The sequence below is a fragment of the Vanellus vanellus genome (genome assembly GCF_965231255.1).
Source record: "Vanellus vanellus genome assembly, chromosome: 14".
Lineage (NCBI taxonomy): Eukaryota > Metazoa > Chordata > Aves > Charadriiformes > Charadriidae > Vanellus > Vanellus vanellus.
Genome location: NC_138919.1, coordinates 17534712 through 17553940, shown reverse-complemented (window position 1 = coordinate 17553940; position 19229 = coordinate 17534712). Strand labels below are relative to the sequence as shown.

Below are 19229 nucleotides of genomic sequence, written 5' to 3'. Positions count from 1 at the left end.
GCACAAATTGCACGGGGCCAACAGGGACTTTCTAATATGGTTACGAACACAAAAAATTCAAAGGGAGCCCAGTTTCGATGGAGGCTGTTGGGTTTGGTCAACCACCCCTGTTATTACACCCTTTTTTTTTTTTGAGGCATTTTCATCATTGTTGGATGCTCTCGGTGTCCGAAACGCCGCTCACGCCACTGGGGCCAGAGGATTGTGTTAGCAGGTCTCGTGATTGCACAAGGAAAGCACAAGGAGTGGGTGCAGTACCTGCCCACGGGGCAGGATTTGGCCCTGGAGTGGCGCTCGGGAGGGACCAAGGGGTGCTCTGAGACCTGGTAGTGCTGGGGTGAAGGCTGGTGGAGCGGGGCCAGCCCTGCCATGGAGCACTGGGGGTCAAAATAACCCCCTGAGCACACCCAAGAGCCTCATGGTGTTGGGGACACATCCCCCACTGCAAACCCACCCGTGTGTGTGTGTGTGTGTAAAACCCCACAGCCACGCCGCGCCCCACACCATGGAGAACCGGGGACCAAAACAACCCTTTGTTGAGCACCCCTGAAAGCCTCACGGGGTTGGGGACACGTGTCTCACCCGTGGGGTGGGGTGGGTGGGTGTGTGTAAAACCCCATGGCCACGCTGCGCCCCCTGCCATGGAGAACCGGGGACGAAAACAACCCCTTGGGCACCGCCGAGAGCCTCACGGTGTCCGCGACGCGTTCCCCACCCGTGGGGCGGCGCGTGTGTGTGTGTGTGTGTGTGTGTGCGTGTAAAATCCCACGGCCACGCCGCGCCCTCCTCCCGGGCCGTGGACAGCGCGGCCGCCGGGAAGAGGCGGTGGGCGTGGCTACGTACCGAAGCCCCGCCCCCTCTTCCCTCTCCCGCGCCATGAATGAACGGGGCGGGCGTGGCCGAGGAAGGAAGGCAAAGCAAGGCAAGGCAGCGCAGCGCGCGCGCCGCGTCACGGTCGGGTGGGCGGCGCTGCGGCGGGGTGACGCGCGGCGTTGACGCGCCATGCCGGAAGCGGCGGGGGCGCTGGTTGGTCGGCGGCGCGGGGGGGGTGGGGGGGGGTGGAAGAAGCGGGCGGGGGGGGGCGGGGGGCCGCCCCGCGCTTGTTGTTGTCCGCGGGACTCGCTGGCAGGGAGGGAGAGAGGGAACCGCGCACCGACCTTCCCCCCCCCCCCTCCCCTACCGTCACCACCGTCGGCCCCCCCTCCCCTTCCCCCCTCCCGCCGCCGTACCGGGCGGTGAGGTGCCGCAGGTGAGGATCCGCCCGGGCGCGGCGGAGGGGGGGGGTGGGGGTGGTGTGGGGGGGGGTGTTTGGGAGGGGGAGGGGGAAGCGGTAGTTGGGGGGGGGGGGGTGGTCCGTTTGGGCGCGGTCGCGCTGAGGTAAAAGTGCTGAGTCACCACGGCGGCGGGCACGTGGTTGCCGCCGCCGCCCCTCGGGCACCGGGGGGGAGGGGGCGTTGTCCGCGCCTACCGAGCGGCCCCTCGGTACCGAGGGGCCGCTCGGTAGGCGCGGACAACCATCCCCCCCCCGGTAGGAGTCTGTTCGTTAAAGACCTTCCTCCCTCGCGGGGTTTATTTCTTTCCCGGGGGGTTCCGCCGAAAAACAGGCCACGAGGGCTCAAATTAGGAACGAGCCCCCCCTCTTTCCCCCCAACACTTTGGGCGAAGTTGTCACAGAAAAGGGCAAAAACCTAAAAAAAAAAAAAGAAGCCTCCATTTTCACTTTCACTACTTCCCCCCCCCCCCCCCAGCGTGCTACTGGAGGAAAGTGGTGTGTGTGTCGTGTCCCCCCCCCCCAGCAAATCGCACACCTTTTTTTGTTTTAGCATTATATTTTCATTTTTCCTTGCACTTTCAGTCTGTCAGCCCTGTCTCCGCGGGGAAGCCCAGCCGGCCACCGCGGGGCTGTTGTTTTCTTTTTGTTTTTTTTAGCAGCGAATGTATTTACCTTGCGATTTCTGTTGTTGTTGTTATTATTATTCCCCCACCCCACTGATGAAAACGGGGCGCGCGCGCGTTCCTCCGCTTTTCCCCCCTCTCTCCTTCCGTGTGTACGCCGTGGAGAAGCCTTCCTCGTGCGAGTCACTTCCTAGAGCTGATGGACGCCGCCGTTGCCCAATGGCGACACGAAAGGGCCCGCGCGCGGCACACGGGAGTTCGCTCCCCTCCGACCCTGGCGGAGGTGCCGGATGGCCGTCCGGCGGCAACGGGGCCGTTGCCGCAAGGTTGGGGCACGCGGTGACTCTCCACCGGCGGGGCGCCCTGTCCCGCTCCTGCGAGCTCCGAGCTTGTCAGAGCTTCGCACCTGAGGCGGGTTAAATGCTCCTGGTGACGTTACACCAGGCTCGTACAGTGCTTCACAAGTGTTTCTGAACCAGAAACGCTGTTTTTTCGCTTGCCCGTCAAGGACAGTGTGCTTTGTCATGTTTTATCTCGTTTCTGCGCCGTCGCCTGTCTCAGCAATCTGTTACGGCAAAGGAGTTGGGTACCGCTGTTGTGCCTCCTGAAAGGGGAAAAAATATCAGATCGGCTTGATGCGCTCTTATTGCCGTCAACATTGGAAGGTGATTAATGGCGTGGAATGCGCTGCAGAACTTGGTACTGAAAAATCTCTAGCTGTGTGAGATGTTTGGGAAGCGAAGAGAGGACAGCTGGGAGCGCTGGCCCCCGCGGCACTCGGGGTTTGTGGGATAAGCTCACTCGCTGATCACTTTTGTAAACATCCAGCTGCGAAATACTTGAGCGGCGCTAGCACTTTCAATTATCAGGAAGTTTCAGGCTCAGCACCCCGTAGAGATGAGCAGGCAGTTTCCACTTCTGTCTGAGCTATTGTTTCAGGCCATCTTCAAACTCGGGCAGAGAGTCTCCCAGACGTGAAACAAGCACAAAGCCACGCAGTGCTCTGTGACCATCAACACAAGAACTTGAGGGGAGGGGGAAGGCAGTAACGAGAGTGATTACCCTGCCGCTAAGCTCCCGAGCGGAGGGACGGGTCGCGTAGCGAATCCCACTGCTTTGTGATATTGCAGGACCCTGAATAGCGATGCCGTTATGTTCCATTATTAGCAGTCGGTGAAGGTGTCCGAGGGGATGGCTGGCACGTGGGGCCAGGAGCAGTCAAGTTAGGAATCCCGGCTCTGCCCCAGGATCCGTCTGTGCGTCCGAGCCGGTTATTTGTTGCTCGGTGGCTCAGCTTGGCTGGCTGGGGGAGAGGTGTCTTTGGGCAAGTGATGCTGAGGGGTAATTCTGGTGTAGCTCCATCACTGCCTTTTATAAGTGCGTGATGGAAAAAGTGCTGTATGCTTGTCAGTACTGGGGCTGGCTGCTGCGTACCTTTCCGCTTCGGCCACCTCCTCGGTGAAGTTTCTGAGGTGACACAAGCGTACCCTACTGGTACTCCGTATCCTCTACTCCCTGACCACAGGCTCTCTGCAGCATCTGACTAGGTTGTTTACCAAACCACTGAAGACTGTCTGATCCGTGTCCAGGCTTCCCCAGAGAGCGCCTCAGAGAGCCGTGTCCTGGCAGCTCTCAAAATGCGCTCTGAAGGTTCCTGAATCTCCTCTTTTGCTGCTGGATGCTGGTTCCGATCCATAAGGGAAATGGAAAGCTGGCCAGCTGGGCGAGGGCTGCGTGGAGCTCCTCTAGAACAGTAAACAGTGACTCACCCCCTCCTTGTGTCTTCTCTCTCTTCATGTCAAATATATTGCCTCGCATATGCTTCTACTCTCTGATTCACACCATCAGCCCGTCCCTCCTCGCTCTCGTTACAAATGAGTGACAAGCGTCAGTCTGCCTTACGGGATGTGTGAAGATTGTCAGAGCAGGAGAATGACTTTTTGAATGATGGGGAGAGGGATGGTGCTCTGCCTACCGTGCTGCAACGCGCTGGGAATCCGTGTCGTGCCTCCGAGTGGCAGAGGCACAGCGACGAGCATTGAAGCATCTGTAGTTCCCTTCACCTGTCAGCTCTGATGTTATCCTTGGTAGGCACATCCATTTGGCTTGCACTCGGGGAGCTGGGAGTAACTTGTGGATAAACGAGAAATTTGGGTGACTTGACTTTAAACGGCTGCCTGGGAATTAAATTGCCACGTTTGGGAACGAGTAGAGTATTCCCTGCGTAGCTGTCGGTGCTGAGTTGAGAGTCGATGGCGGAGATCCCCATCGCTGCTTGAACCTTCCACTGTTTTCCTGCCCTCTGGAAGTTGTCGCTGGCCTGGCTGAAGGTGAGGGTTGCATGTTTTCAGTTTGCTGTATGTGTCTGAGGATGGAAGCGAAACACCAGCAGGGCTGTCTGCCAGGCACTCATGTTCTGGCCGGGGTTGTCTTTCAGTGTAGAAAGAGTTCTAAAATACGAGTTCATCCGCAGTTGTCGGGTGTCGGCAGAGACTTTATAGTAATTCCTTAATGCGTAATGCGCTTTGAAAGCCCTGTAGCGTGGAAAGTCTGAAATCTCATTCTGGCATGTTTTTCTTTCTTAATTGCAAGCCTTGTGTGCAAAGCTCTGTCCTACCTCTGCCCGAGTCAGGCTTTCTGCCGCCTTCCCCTTTCAAAGCAAAGGAGCCGAGGACCTCTGGATGGTCCAAGCTGAGACCATCAGGCTTGGTATGTCAGCTGGAGACCTGCGGGTTTTTGGTAAGGTGTTGCAAGGGGCACAAGAGTTGTCTGAGAGAGGGAGAGGGCGTTGGCAAGGCTGTCAATGGGTAACTTTATTGCAGAATTACAAGAGTTCTTTATGTAACCCACAGTCAAAACACTTGCTTTAAATACAAGCGTGGAGCTGCACTGGAAAAGCCTTTGCCCCTTACAGTTGGTGTATTACTACTCGCCGCTTTATTTATGTCGCGTTCAAAGTGTGTTGTACAGCTTACAGAATAGAGATGTAATGCGGTCCTTGTTCCAAAAAGCGGAGCTCCTAATTTTAGACGTGATGCAGCAAACGCAATTAAGAAAAGAAGGGCAGGAATAGGGTAAAGACTAAAAAGGGTTCTAATAATCAAATCGCAGGCAGGGTCCCAAAAGACCCCTGTGCGGCATGGTTAGGGGACGCTGCTGGATGTGACATGTCTGCAGGAGGTTTTACAGTTTTTGTCGTGGGGTTTTGCCTTCTAACTGTGGGAGATGCCGTGCCGATTGTAGCTGCTTGTTGCTGGTAGCCCAACAGTCCCAAATAGTCCCCATGGGAAGGATTTTGTAGGTGAGGAGAAAGAGATGGAGCCCGAGGTCCCATAGGACTGTTGGTGAGGGTTGCGAGTGCTGTTGTATCGGTTTCGAGCGGAGCCCGGACCACACCTGTGGGTTCACCTAGTGCAGAGATAAGACTCGCCCTGGCACTGGCGTCTGAGTGCCAGACTTGGGCTCGTTTGAGCGTTTCTACGTGCACGACCGAATCCTGCCCTTAGGGTCGGGGCAAACCCCCATCTCCCACCCTTGTTTGAAGAGGGCCCGGCCTCGCAGCGATTCCTGACGGTGCCCTGAACCTCCTGGCTCACCTCTGTGCCAGCAGCGGCTCCATCACATTGCCCCTGGTGCCATAGGAGGGATCCCAGCCCATCTCGGAGGGATGCTGGCCTGTCCAGGGTGCTTTGGGGTGCAGGGGCAGATAAGCGTGCAGCACAAGACCCCGTATTGAGTGCCAGGGCCTCTGTGCCATCCGCCGAGCGGTGTACAGGCTAAGGGGATGCTGCTTTGGTGACACGGAGCAGCAGGTGACCAGGAGGGCTTTTGTGCCGTGGAGCCGGAGCATTGCTGGGGTGGCAGGCGAGCCCGTGCGCCGACCCCCACCGATGGCAACCTCACCCCTCGCCTCTTGTTTTCCACGATGTTTTACATTTCTTTCCATCCCCGCGCAGCCAAGCGGCCCTGTTCAGTTTTTCCATCGGCTGGCGTAGAAAGCGCTTTGAAGACGCGCTGGGTGAGGATCAAAAGGCTTTTTGTGTAACGGGTGGGTGTGACGGGTGGGTCGCCGGCCTCCCCCTCCGTTTTGGCTTTCCTTTTCCGGTTGTTGCGGCGCGGAGTGGCGGGACAGCAGCGGCAGCAGCAGCGTGCCCCTTCCCTTGTAGGGATGGGGGGGATGCCGAGGGAAGGAAGAGTTTCTGATGCTGTGGGAATGTGAGCTCGCAAACTCTGTAAACAGCTGGTGACTCACTGCATAACTATGGCACCAACTGCCTGCGGCCCGCTCTCTGCAGGGAGGGGGCTGCCGGCCCTTTCCTTTATGCACTGGCAGCGCCTCTGCTCTCCTCAACTCGCCGGGACGAGGAGCTTTTTCCTTCCTCCTCCTCCTTCTCCTCCTCTGTGCTAGCGCCTCCGGCCTGGAGGTAGGGGCGGGCGGTGAACGGGCAGTGCTGGGGTCTGACGAGGCGACTGTGCTCGCGGGAGAGCCTGCCTGCAGTCAGCCCTGGTACAAAACACGCGGTGTGAGCAGCAGCCGGAGGTCAGGCGTGTCCCTATCCCATCGAGGGGACTGCCAGGGACTGGGACTTGCTCCCCTGCCCCGTGCCCAGCCCGCTCCGGTGGCCCCAGCGAGGAGGCAGCCCAGGGTGGGGTTCGGTGCCGGAGGAGAGGAGGGAAGGACAGACTCGGTGATGCTCTAGAAAACGCAGCGCACACCAGTTGCTGTAAGTGGTCCATTCATCACAGAGCATCTTGGCTTGCGCGCTGTGCGGCTGTCCTTGTCCCTCCTCCAGACATGGAGAGCTGTGCTGTCTCAGGCTTAAAAATAGAGGAGGCACCTAAATACACTCCCTAATATCTAGGATAGTATCTCACGGCTTTGCACTTACGGGATTTTTTTTTTTTTCCCCCCATGCTCTTCGTCTTGATTTTTACGTAAGTCGTGTGACGGTGAGGCGTCTCGACTGATAAAATTCGAGTGACAACAGCGCGGGCTGAGCCAGCACCTTCACCCACACGGCTCCCGCTGGTCCCCGCACCCCACCTTTGCGCCCCCCCCCCAATCCCACCGCCCCCTGTTTGCAGATATGAATGAGTTTGTTTACTCTTTGACGACCTCGTGATGTCTTTGCACAGACATGACCTGAAGTCATTATTGCTTTTGGGCTTCTCTGTTTCCATGGCGACTGTCTCCGGGTTGGCTACTTTCCCAAGGTCACCATGGCAACTATCAGAAGGGAATCATGCTTGGGATGCTTTGGCTGGATTTTTCATGAATGATTAGGATGTGTGACACGATGCAGACGTGGAAATGGGGAGGGTTTGGGCTGGGCTGGAGGGTGGGGGGAGAGAGAGAGAGAGGGAGAGGACTCCCTCCAGACAGGCTGCGCGCTCTGCGGTGCCGCTGGGTGTGCAGCCCTCGAAGCCGCCCTGCGTTCGGGGGGGCACCGGCACCTCACACCCTCCCCGCCGGGGGAGCGATAGGCAGAGGCGGTGATGGTGGCACGGCTGCGGTCACCTCTCTCGTGGTAGGTACCCGACGGACCGCCGTGCTGCCGTCACGGTGGGGTGATGGTGGTTTTGGGTGGAGGTGCGGGCAGGTGGCTTTTCTGCGAGGCGCTGATGGAAGGGGTGTAGTCGCCAGCTAAGGTGAGAGTGAAGGGCAGCGTCTCGGCAGGGGGTGGTCTCTCTGTCTGTGGACATGCCTCCACGTCACTAGAAAAATCAAGCAGGTCAGCTCCTGCAGCCTGGGGCCGAGAGGATGAGGAAGCAACAGTCTTGGTGTGTTGGGAGAGGCGAACTCCTGCCTTGCTTTGTTATCGGGGGGCTTTTGTTTCTGTTGTTTGGGTTTTCCGGTAGCGTCTCCTTTGGGTGGGGATGGCACTGAAAGCAGGTTACGAAGCAGGCAGCTTCTTTCTGGGTTGCTGATTCAATTTCAAGCCGGGTTAATAATAATCAAAATAAGAATGAAGGGAGTTGTTGTCTTGTGGCTTTCCAGTGCCTTTTATGAGCGGCGGTAACTCTTAATTCAGTCCCTAATAGGCCGTTCTGAGCGTCTGGGATTCCTCCAGAGGGAGGTGAGCGAGTGACTGGGCCAGAGAGGCCGCGCTCGGCGCTCCCCTTGAGAAGGGGCGGCATATTGCAAGGCGGTGTGTGGTGGTTAGCGTAACTGTTGTTTACAGGCGGGAGCTGGTGTCCTTTTGCCCCTCCCTGCCCTGTCTTCCCTCCTTAATCTCAGTGTAGTTAATAGCAAAATATGGGGTCTTAAGCACTAAAAAGCAATGCACTTGTCAACAAAAATTTCTCTTTCTTATGTCTGGATGGGGTGAACTGATCTCTCAATCCATCCCAGTGTTCTAAACAACTCTGTGGTTATTTCTTTTAATGGTGGTTGTGTTGGGGGCTTGGACCGTTTGTTGGGTATCGTCTTCCTACCTTCATCTCTGAGACTACTGTAACCCGAAAATCTTGTTTTGTTTTTTCCAGTTGCAATTTCTGAGCAGTTTTGTCCGGAAGACTGTGCTCAGGTTATGACGACTAATCCCAAACCGAACAAGGCATTAAAGGTAGGGAAGAAGGGCGAGTGGGCGATGCTGGGTGGCGGGGGAGGCTGTCACAGAACTGTGCGATACCGGTTGAACATGACTGTTCTTTTTCAGTCCAAGAGACTCTTACCAATGGGTGTCGATATAATTTCCCACTATCTACAGGAAAGGTTAGGGTAGAAGAACACAGGCGGTACCCAGAAGTCTAAAGTCTCTGGGATGGTGTGGAGGCTAGCGTATCCCAGTTGCTGTCCGAGAGATTTTTGAGTATAGCAGGTATTGGCAGCATCCTGAAACCAGTGCTCCCAGGCCTGTCAATGAAGTACTTTTACTCTCGGGACTGGGAGGCACTGGGAAAAGGATGTGTTCAGCTGGTGTCTCTCAGATCCACAAGACTGAATGTCTCGGGCACACCGGCTTGGTGGTGGTCTCCGCATGGGTTGTGCATGCAGTGTCACAGTTTCTTTCCAGTGTCTTAGCTCTTCATTCCAGATGTCCTGCAGTCTCTGAAGAGACAAAAGGATGATATCTTAAAGGGCTTGGACTCAATGATCTTGAAGGTCTTTCCAACCTAAATGATTCTATGATTCTGAAAATAATTGTGGCAGCAAACCTGCTTGAGAAAAAGGCACAAGGCCTTGGTGTCTTTCTTGCGTAACTTCAGAGTCTGGCCTGTGCACCAGGAAAACCAAATCAGGCTGTGCTCCTCGAAGCCAAGCAGGGTTGGCTTTGTTCACTACTTGGTTGAGCAGTCTTCAACGACAAGCCACAAAATGCTGAATTAAACCCTGCACACAAATGGCTATTCTGCTTTTGAGATGCTGCACTGGTGTCCCAGCATTGCGCTGGGAAAAGGTGTCAACTTTATCATTCAGTATGAATTCCGGGTCCTGACAAAGGAACTCAAAGGGCTTCAGTCTGCTTTACGTTTATCTCCTTACAGTCCTCACTGTTCAGTTCACGCTGGGTAAGGCTCACTGCTTTCTCTGACTTAAGAGGGTTACCCAAACCCAGATGACAGCAGTGCTCAGATCTCTGCCATCTTTTACCCAGATGTTTTCGTGGCGTGCATGCTCTCCGCAGTGCTTTGGGGGTGTTTTCCAGGTAGGGGTGTCACATTGCTGAGGGGTGGCCTGTTTCTCTTCGCCGTCCAGAGCATCCGTTCACGTAGGGTTGCTGCTACCCCTGTGCTGTTGGTATTTGCAGGTAAAGGAGGAGTCAGGAGAGAATGCCCCAGTGCTGAGTGATGATGAACTCGTGTCAATGTCCGTACGGGAGCTGAACCAGCACCTGAGGGGTCTCACCAAAGAGGAGGTCATCCGTCTGAAGCAGCGGAGGCGCACGCTGAAGAACCGGGGCTACGCTGCCAGCTGCCGCATCAAGCGTGTGACTCAGAAAGAGGAGCTGGAGAGGCAGCGGGTTGAGCTGCAGCAAGAGGTGGAGAAGCTGGCCAGAGAAAACAGCAGCATGAAGCTCGAGCTGGACGCCTTGCGCTCCAAGTACGAAGCACTCCAGACCTTTGCTCGTACTGTGGCGCGAGGGCCTATTACCCCGACCAAAGTTGCCACCACCAGTGTCATCACCATTGTGAAATCAGCCGAAATCTCATCCAGTTCTGTGCCGTTTTCAGCAGCGTCCTAGTGCCCTCGGTGGGGGGAACTAGCAGCCTTTCAGAGGGGAGGGGAAAAGGCTCTTATGCATTGTTCCGGAGTCCTTGGTCACTTCAAGAATTGGCATTTTAACAATTCTCTTCCAAAAGTGCAAAAAATAGAAAGAAAAAACAAAACAAAACAAAAAAATCAACCAAACCTACAAAGGGAACTTAACTGGCTGCTTCTGTCTGGACTCAGTGGCTCCATCAACCTCTCATGTCCAGGATTTGAGCTCTGTATGCAGTACAAATTGCAAGATCTGCTTCCTCCTTCTCCCTGCCTCCCCAAATCCCTCTCAGCCGTGGGCAGCTTTCCAGCTGGGAGAAGATACCTGAGGAGCCTCCGGAGTCCTCGTGAATGATGCTCAAGAGCCGGGAAACAGATGGACCGTAGAAGTCATCATGTGAGATGAATGTATGGAAAAAAGAGTTTCCTTTAGTGGCATCCTACTCCCTGTAAGAAGGGTCTCCCCTCCCTTCCCCGCTTCATCTGGTATTACCAGGGCAGGGATATAGGCTTTTTGGATTAGATTTCGTCCTGTTATGAGTGGATGGGAGCGGGAGGACGATGGAGACTAATGCTTGGGTCTGACCACACCCATTAGGAATAACCTTTTGTTTTCAATCCATGCTGTTAAAATATGGAAAAATATATGTTTTACATATTTTAATATGCCCCATTACCTGTGTGGCCTATAAAAACTACATTGCAACTTCCTTTATTCCAAGCCCAAGTTTCCCGATAGCTCCTTCCCTAAGGTGTGCCTGTGAATTGGGTATATTTATGCAGTTTATTTCTTCCAAATGATCCGCGGTCTTGAAGTAGCGGCTTTTTTTTTTATTTTCTGGATTCTCTGAAGCTTAAGGGAAGGAGGCGCAGTAAATGCTGTGAAGAGCTGTGTGATGGGGAGGAGAAGGGGAGATGAGGAGGAAAAATGCTGCAAGTATTACCAGGTGGAGGCAGAACTGGCTGTGAGGAGGTGGGACAGTTCTGCTGGGATCAGCACTATGAGAAGGGCTTTGTGCAGAGGATATTGGAAAGATGTTTTTAAAGCACTGAAGTGTAACTAGAGGGCAATAGCGTTCAGACGGGAGGAGAGAAGTTGTAGAGCCTCCTCTTTTGACAAAAGCATCGGTAGGTTAGCAACGAAAATCCCAGCTGGAGAGCTGGGGTCACCAGTCTTTGATGGCCAGAGAAGGGCTATGGGGAGGTCGGATGGGAGCTGGAAGAGAATTTTTCCTCTCTTCAGCATGTCAGGCGCTGAAGTTGGGATCCAAAGAGTACAGTGAACAACCCTCAGTGTTCAACCTGTGTGAATGTGACCCTGAAACTTGACGCTTTCTCTTGGGAGTGGGTGAATGATCCCGAGAGGCGCACAGAGGGCAGGATGGAAAACCAGGGTGTGTGTAGGGGATGGGAGAATTGGGATTGAGAAGTCGTTTGAATGGCTCTGAGCAGTGGTTTGGGAGAGGAATTTCTGGCTTGGCGATGGGCAGGAGGTGGGAAGCTGAAAGGAGAGATTCTGCTGTTGCGCAGCAGCGCTGAAAAGACGAATGTTTCCAGGTCACTGTAAAAAAAAAAAAAAAAAAAAAAAAAAAAAAATAGCTATGTTGGTGTTTGTGTGTTTTGTTGTTGTGTTGTTTTTTTTTTTTTCTTTTTGAAGTAGGAAAGTAAAGGGACTGTGAGTTTTGCAGGGCAGGTCAGAGACTTGTGGAATGGACGATGCCTGTTGTCACGCAGGTGAGAAGAGAATGAGATTGCTGAAGTTTAAGATAAGGAGAAGAGCTTAGAGGATTTGGGCTCCAGAACAGAAAACAAAGATCACGGAGAATTCATGAATGTTTTGGACTGAAAGAGAATAATCAAGTGCCACCGTTGTTGCAAAGGGGACAGTGAACTGGCACCTGACACCCAGTATAATTTGTTGTTTGAGGCTTTGTCTTGCCTTGAGTGGCAGTAAGTTTGTAGAAATTTAGTGAAGCCCTACTTGTCTTTGGAAGAAGTTGTTAGCTTGCTTTTTTTTTTTTCTTTTTCTTTTTTTCACCTTGTCATTGGAGTCTCTGGATTTCCCAGGAGGGTCCTTTGTGAAATAGGTTAATGAAAAGAGAAACCTCAGACTTGGTTCTCGTTCAGTCCTCAACATCGACATCCGTGACCTTACTGAGCCAGAAAGGGTGTAAGTGAAACGCTTCCTGAAGGCTTGTTACCCCTGCCAGATCCATGTGTTATGGAGGGGAGCAGGGAGTTTCCTTCAAGTGATTTTCCAACAGGTAGAGTTTGGATGACACTTAGCGTTACCTCATTTCTCCTCCACTCCCTCCCTATCTCCGAACAGGCAGATCGATGTCCTGTGTATCAGTACCAGTTATTGACTCCCACAGCAGAAGCTGAGGAAGAGAAAGATGTTACTGTCATTTCCTGGTCCTCTCATGTTCTCCAGCTCGCAAACATTGGAAAAATTCCCAGACCTTACAGGTGCCTCCGAAAACAGGCAAAATGGAGACTCCTGGCACTGTTGGGGCTTTAAATGAAAACTTTAATGAAAAAGGCCAGTTGACTTGAAAATGCCCAAATGCTTCCAGTCTTTAAAACAGCTCCAGAGCTCCATAACATTCCTGGCTGGATAGGGACACCCTCTGGCTGCCCTTGAACCCCCGCGCCGGGGAAGTCAGACCAGTCGCATCGAGGGGGACGGAGGTTGAACTTTGTTCCGTGGGGTCTTCTTGCTGTTGGAATGAGTTGAGAAACATATCTTTACGTGGCACTTCCCTTGCGGCCGAGTATTTCTTTTTTTTTTTTTTTCCAGTTCTTGGAAGGGTGCCAAAGGCTTGTCCAAGTGATTGCTAGTTTAGTGCTGGTAGGCACTTAAAGTTCTGGTCACTCGATAAAGAACAAGAGGCCTGGGTGTTGTTAAAGCTGTTGATACCATAGCCATGGTAGGTAATCCATATTGGATATCCATAAGGACCACGTGGAAATATTTAAAGAGAGAGAAATATATATATAAATATATAATTATATACATTTTATCGTACAGATTTTTCGTAAAAAAAAAAAAAAAAAATAATTTTTTTTCCAAGTTTGATACTGTAAATCTTTATTAAAAGAAATTGCCAGTCCAGGGCTCCCTGGGTGGTGACCTGGAGGGGGATGAAATGTCCTGGCTAAACTTCCACAGAGGGATCAGAATTGCAAGGTAACGTGGAGGGAGGAATGACCCGAAAGCTGTTGACCACGTTGGAGACCCAGCTCCTCCACCCTTGGAGGGCCCTCCAGCTTGGGGTTGTCGCATTGCATTCCTCTGGGGTTCGGTTCGTTTCTGTTGGGTTTTTTTTTTGTTCTGTTTTGTTTTTCTTTTTTTTTTTTTTTTTTTCCTCTCCGTCCTGTGCTTGCAAGCCCGACACCCAGGGCGAGCGCCGTGTGGGGAGCTGGCCGCTGCCCGCAGCATCGCCCAGACGGCTCTGGCAGCGCTCCCCCGCAGCCGTACCTCTCGCTTGTCTCTCTGTTGCCGTAGTTTGGCTGCCGGGGCTCCCTTTCTCTGCCCCTCTTAATTTGTGCGTGTGTGTCCCCTCCCCGGCCCCGCTGAAGAGTGGGGGCTCTGGATTTGAGTGCTGGGATCCTCTCCCCTGGACCTGGCCTTCCTTTGGTTGCTTTCCATCTGCAGTGTGAGGTGGGAACCGGGGGCTGGGCGGGAGGCAGGAGAAGAGGAAAGCGTTGGGCAGGGACCAGGAGGGACATCTCTGTTCTCGTAGACCTGTTTGCTGTGCTCTCTATTGGGAATGGGGAACCTTTCCCTCCAGGGCAGCTCCAGATCCCTTTGAAGCAAGACAGCGTCTCTGCTCTTGCCCAACTCTACGTCTGCCGGAGGAGACCCGCAAAGCGCACGCTTAGAGACCCGGGTGGCACCGCAGCTGCGGGGACGGCCGGGGAGGGGATGAGGTGCTGGCGGGTGAGCCGGTGCGGAGGCGAGCTGTGGCAGGGCCGGGCACGATGCCACGGGAGTGCGGAGTGGTCAGGCCACCGGACGGCTCAGACCCGGGGAGGAGGAGAAGGTGGCATTTTATTTTTTTTTTCTCTCTCTCGAATCATTTAAACTTCATTGTCATGATTGTTTTTATTTAAAAAAAAAAAAAGAAACAAAACAAAAACGAAAAACTTTTGTAATGTGGATTTGTTTTCCTTCGTCTGTATTTCAGTCTGCTGGGGTGTTTCCGTAGATGGTGGATACTTGCTTTCATTTTTTTAATGATAGAAGTCTTCTGTTTTAAGTTGTTTTTTATCACCAGCTCATTCTATCCTCTGTGGTTACTCAGTAATTTCATTTCAATATTTATTTTTGTGCTGCTTTTTTATTATAAAATAAATTATTGATATACCAAGCAATGTGGATTCCTGTTTGTAAGGCGAATAGCCCTGTGTATGTGTCCATTACTTTCTCTTGACAGCCACAACGTAATTTATTGCTGTAAATTTAGCTGCAGTGACTGGTTTTTTTGTACCTTTCCAATAAAGCATTTTCTGGTTTCAGACTTGCCCTGGTCTATGGTCAGCATTTTGGAGCTTGAATTGATCTTCAGCGGAGTGTTTTTCCTCGGTTTTCTTGCCTGTTTGTCCCCGGTGCGGCATACAGCTGACCGTCGGCTGCAGCGCTGCCGGCCAGCGATGCGTTTTTGGGAGGCAGGCTGGGCAAGCATCCCACCCAGGCTGGTGTAACCAGCTTGCCTGTCTCCCAGCCTGGCTGTGGTGCTTCCTCGCCGTATTTGGAACGTGCCCAAGGGTTAGATAGCTCTGGTCCAAGCTGCTTGTCTGATAGATCCCGTGCTCGGAGCACGTATATGTGTTCTCCCGACCCGGGCTGCGCCTCCCTGTGTGATGGGTGCGTGTTTGCGGTGGCGCGGACAGGGAGTGATAGCTGAGCGGGCACCTGCCCGCGGTGGTGATGCTGAGAGCATCACAAGGCCACTCTTGGCTCGCAGCCCCTGTGCTGGGAGACAGATCACGGTGCTGGAGGGACCCACTCCCCTCCTTTGGGTTGAGAAATACCCCTTCACCGCTTTCCTATGCGACTGTCTGAGTAAACTGCTTTAACCCCTCACCTCCGTATTTCATCTTTCTGCTTTTCCCTGGTTTGGCGTTAAGGAGGTGGTGAGCTCTCTAGGGGCCACGTTGGCTTTAATCCCCTATTCCAAGTGGTCCCTTTTCTTTAGGGGACAGCTGAAGGAGGAAAAAGCTTGGCCTGTGCCGGGCTGAGGCAATGGGGTGGAGGCAGACGGGTGTGTTGGCCCAAGTTGGAATTCAGAGGTAGGATTATACATGGCCAAAGCGGAGAGCAGCAGGGCTGCAAAGGCTTTGTGTGTCAGCAGGTAATGGAAGGTCATTAGGTGGCAGAGGTGGGGCCGGGCAGGCTCGGCTGGGCAGAGACGCGGGTGAAGCCTGGGGGGCGATTGCAGTTGCCCTGCTGAGCGAGATGGTCACCGTCATCTGCTTCAGCTCCTGCCTGGAGAGACGGCAGCGAGGAGCTGGTGACAACGGAGCGGGAGGTGGGCCAGTTGTGTCTGCCAGAGGGATGGAGGAGCGTTAGTTCAGGAGGAAAAGGGCATCAGGAATGGGCTGGGTGGAGGTTCAGCAGTGAAAGGAAACTCAACCTTCACCACGTTTAAGGGAGGGGAAAGTCCTATAGAGCCAGGGGGAGAAGAGTCTCTGTGGACAGGGCGGCGGAAGCGCGGATCCTGCTCTCCGGCGCAGGTCTGGCACTCTGCTGCCTGTCAGCAGCTGGGCCCGGGGACTCGCTGGGAGGTGCTGACACCCCGAAAAAGAAGTCTCTCGGTCTCTGCCTGGGTGCTGTGAGGGGAGCAGCTGTGCCGGAGAGCACTGGCTCTGCCGCGGCGCTGGCGGCCGCCTTCCTTCCCCTCTGCTCCGCAGAGAGCGCGGTTGGCTCTGGCAGGTGCCATGGCACGCTGTGCCCGGCGAGGATACCTCCCCAGCCCCAGCGGGTGGTAAACCTGCCCCATCCAAGCCCGAAAAGACGCCATGAGACTCGATAGCCGCAGCCCAGCCCTGTCCTTGGGGAAAGCCCGAGGACGAGCGACAACTGGAAAATAAATCTGCCGACCACCGGAGCCCGCTGCTGGCAGCGAGAAAAGCCTGTTCCTCCCAAGCTGCCTGCTGGCGCGGCTCCCGGCGCAGCCGGGCTCCCGTGTAGGTCACCCCTGCGCTCGCTGCCAGCTTTCCCCGCGTCCTTGTTGAAGAGGTGGAGGAGACGCGTTAGCAGCGGAGCGCGGGAGCGCGTCTTGCCGGGGAAACGCGCTCAGCCTCCGACACCGTTGGCTCTGCCGTTCTCCCTGGATGCGTTTTGACAGCCTGACGGTTGGAGGGCCGTGACAGCCCCCAGCCTGAGCTGCGAGCTCCTGCCTCTCCCCCTCCTCTGCAAGAAAAAGGAGGACCGGGCGGCCGCGCTGGCGCCTGCCGGGGAGGGGAGCGGGTCCCGCCGCCGGCGCAGCAGCCAGCTGGTGTCCAGCCCAGCACGGCTCCTTCGGGCTGGTGTCGCACTGCTGGCTTGGATGAGTCACAGCTGACTTCTCCCCCCACACCTCCTTCCTTGTTTTGCTTGCAAGAAAGACCTGTTTTACATATAATACAGTAATCAGGGCTTGACATAAATAGGCAAATGTTATTGTCTGCAGCGGGAATTGCACCTGCTGGCAAGAGCACTGAGCGCAGCCCATTATGCACCGGAGTCGATCATTTGTGCAATGAAGTACGACTACGATTCTTGCTGTGTTCTTGTGCAAGTCTCTATCTCGGCGGCCGCGAGCGCGCCGACAGATGTGCCGTCGTCACCTTTGCAGTCTGTCTTCACCCCAGGAGCCGCAGCAGCCTCTGTTCCTGCAGCTGTGTCCAGCTCCCTCCCGCAGGGGCGGAGAAGACCGAGATGTCCAACCGAGAGATGTCCCTGCTTTGGTCCTGGCTGCGTTACAAAGCCAAGCAGCCCCGTCCCTGAGCACCGAGGCTGCACTTTGCGGGCAGGAGGGTCCTGCTCCCAGGATGCGCAGCACCCCAGATGGATGCCTGGATGCGCAGAGCATCTGGCTCTTGTTTATGGACCTCATTGCAGGAAACGTGGCAGCAGAGTCAGCGGCTGAGCAGGTATGAGCAGTGGTGCTTCGGAGCAGAGGGACTTGTCCCTGCCCGTGGCAGGGGGGTTGGAACTAGGTGATCTTTAAGGTCCCTTCCAACCTAAACCGTTCTACCATTCTACGACTTGCAAGACTGGCTTAGCTATAGGCTGCTTGTGTGGAGTCCGGGCTTCCAGCACGATAAGATTTCTCCAATAATAATAAATAGAGGTTGTCTCGTTGCTGCTGGAGTCTCTATCCCAGCCAAAACCAGCACAGCTTAGCTTGGCTAACGTGGATCCGGCAGCTCCGAACTGCTGCATCAACAGCTTAGGCGAGGGGTTGGAAGAGGTGCAGTGCAAGGAGAGGGAACGGGACACGCACACACTCTTTGTGGAGTGAAAAAGATGAGTGCAAATCCCCTGGGAATGCCAAAATGTGCAGGATGCTGCGTGTGCAGGTATTTCTGCTGGGCCAGCATCGAGGGGCAGGGAGGGCGCTGAGCTTAAGAGCATCAGCATTAGAGCAGGAACAGGCAGATCGTGGGCTTTGCTTGCTGAGCTAAGTGAAAACACTTGCTCACTCCGTGGTAGAAATTGCTGTTTATTAGAAAAAAAAATCATAAATAAAATAATTTCATGTTGTGATTTACATTTGCAGCTTAAGAGCAGGGAAAAATAAAAATAAAACAACCGCTAGGAGATGTATGTAAAATGGCTCTAAGACTTTCCCATCGGTGTGTTTGCCAACGCGACTGCAAATCTGAGGCTGTAGACGCCCTCGTCCCTTCACTACCCAGCTCCCACCCCCAAACAACTGCCCGGCCGGTGCCTAAGGACGTTCCCAGGGATCATCTGATTAATGGGGGAATAGAAAGTGGACTAAAAATAGAGAAAAAAAAAAAACCAAAACAAAACAAGAGAGGAAGTTTAACAGAAGGATGCGTGCTCTCCATCACTGATATGGGGAAAATCCCTCCACGAAGCATCTTCCCTGGCCGGCGGTCCAGCCCCCAGTGCCTCTCCATCCCCGCCACCGCCTCCCCGCCGGGCTCGGCTCCCTTTGCCTTCCCCCAGGTTGGGCAAAGCCCGGGGACGGTCAATAGCGAGGGGTGAGGAGGGACAGACCGTTCCCAATAAGCGCATTCCTACCACCACCAGTCACGGTCTGGTTCCCTAATAAAGGCTCTGATAAGGAAGCTGGAATCCCTTTTAACTTCTGATCCCTTCAGAGATAAGTTGGTTTAGACATAAACAAGCGCTTCTGTCACCGGCCGCTCTCAGAAACGCAGCTGCCAGACCCCCAGTTAGCCCCGAGTGGGACCTCACTGCCGCTCCCGGGGGAGTTTCTCAGACAGCTGCATCCCCATCTGGAGGGAGAAGAGGATGACTTACTCTTCCTCCCTAGCAAAGGTCTTCTGCGCAACTCCGTCGGCTTTTCTGGGAGGAGGAGAGGGGAGAAGATGTAAAAATAAGGAATGACGTCTTTCAACTGTTACCGGGTTTTGAGGTGAAGCGAAGTCACCTTCCTGGGCTGCTTTTCTCCACGGGGCCCTTCGAGATAATTTTTTTTTTTTTTACTCAAATCGGGAGAAACTAGAGCAGAACTGTGCTGAGAAAAGCATTTCTCTCAGGCCTCCGCGCTGCTTGGAGGTAAGAGGAGGGCGAGGGCAGCTGCTCCGTCCTGCAGCCCGGCTCCCCTCCCGGCCTGCCGTCCCCCAGCGTGGGCACGGGCACCGGGCTGGCGTCCGGACACCGGCAGTGGGGCAGCGAAGCTCAGACAGCAACACAGCGCTGCGTGGTCGCAGGAGCAAAGTCATCCCAGTCCCTAAAACCAGTAGAGATGGGACAGCAGTAGCTGGCACGATTTGATTTAACCTTTCCCTGGGTTATTGCATCTTCCCTTCGAGAGACTGGCTTTTTGGGCAGAGTTCCTGGCTTCTCGGCACTCCGATGAGACCAGGCTGCCTCAGCCTCGAGACAGCTCCCATCTGCACAGGTTTAAACCTCTCCAGTGTCACT

General features: G+C 54.3%; 1 protein-coding gene across 2 annotated transcripts; it reads left to right on the top strand.

Annotated features, from left to right (window-relative positions):
* Positions 1 to 1159: 1159 nt before the first annotated feature.
* Positions 1160 to 14617, top strand: MAFK (MAF bZIP transcription factor K). 2 transcript variants are annotated; one of them, XM_082490382.1, is made up of 4 exons: positions 1160 to 1249; positions 8383 to 8462; positions 9648 to 13289; positions 13894 to 14617. In XM_082490382.1, exons 2-3 carry the CDS (start codon positions 8427 to 8429, stop codon positions 10080 to 10082), a joined length of 471 nt encoding a protein of 156 aa, XP_082346508.1. In that variant the 5' UTR covers positions 1160 to 1249; positions 8383 to 8426; the 3' UTR covers positions 10083 to 13289; positions 13894 to 14617. The 2 variants fall into 2 exon arrangements, with proteins under 2 accessions (XP_082346508.1, XP_082346509.1); XM_082490383.1 differs by lacking the exon at positions 13894 to 14617 and having other exon boundaries at positions 9648 to 11046; positions 11082 to 13888.
* Positions 14618 to 19229: the final 4612 nt, after the last annotated feature.

Bases quoted from the DNA above. Each gene is read 5' to 3' on its own strand.
- MAFK (XM_082490382.1), top strand. From the start codon at position 8,427: ATGACGACTAATCCCAAACCGAACAAGGCATTAAAG. The intron at 8,463-9,647 runs GTAGGGAAGAAG...TGGTATTTGCAG, and splicing joins AACCGAACAAGGCATTAAAG to GTAAAGGAGGAGTCAGGAGA.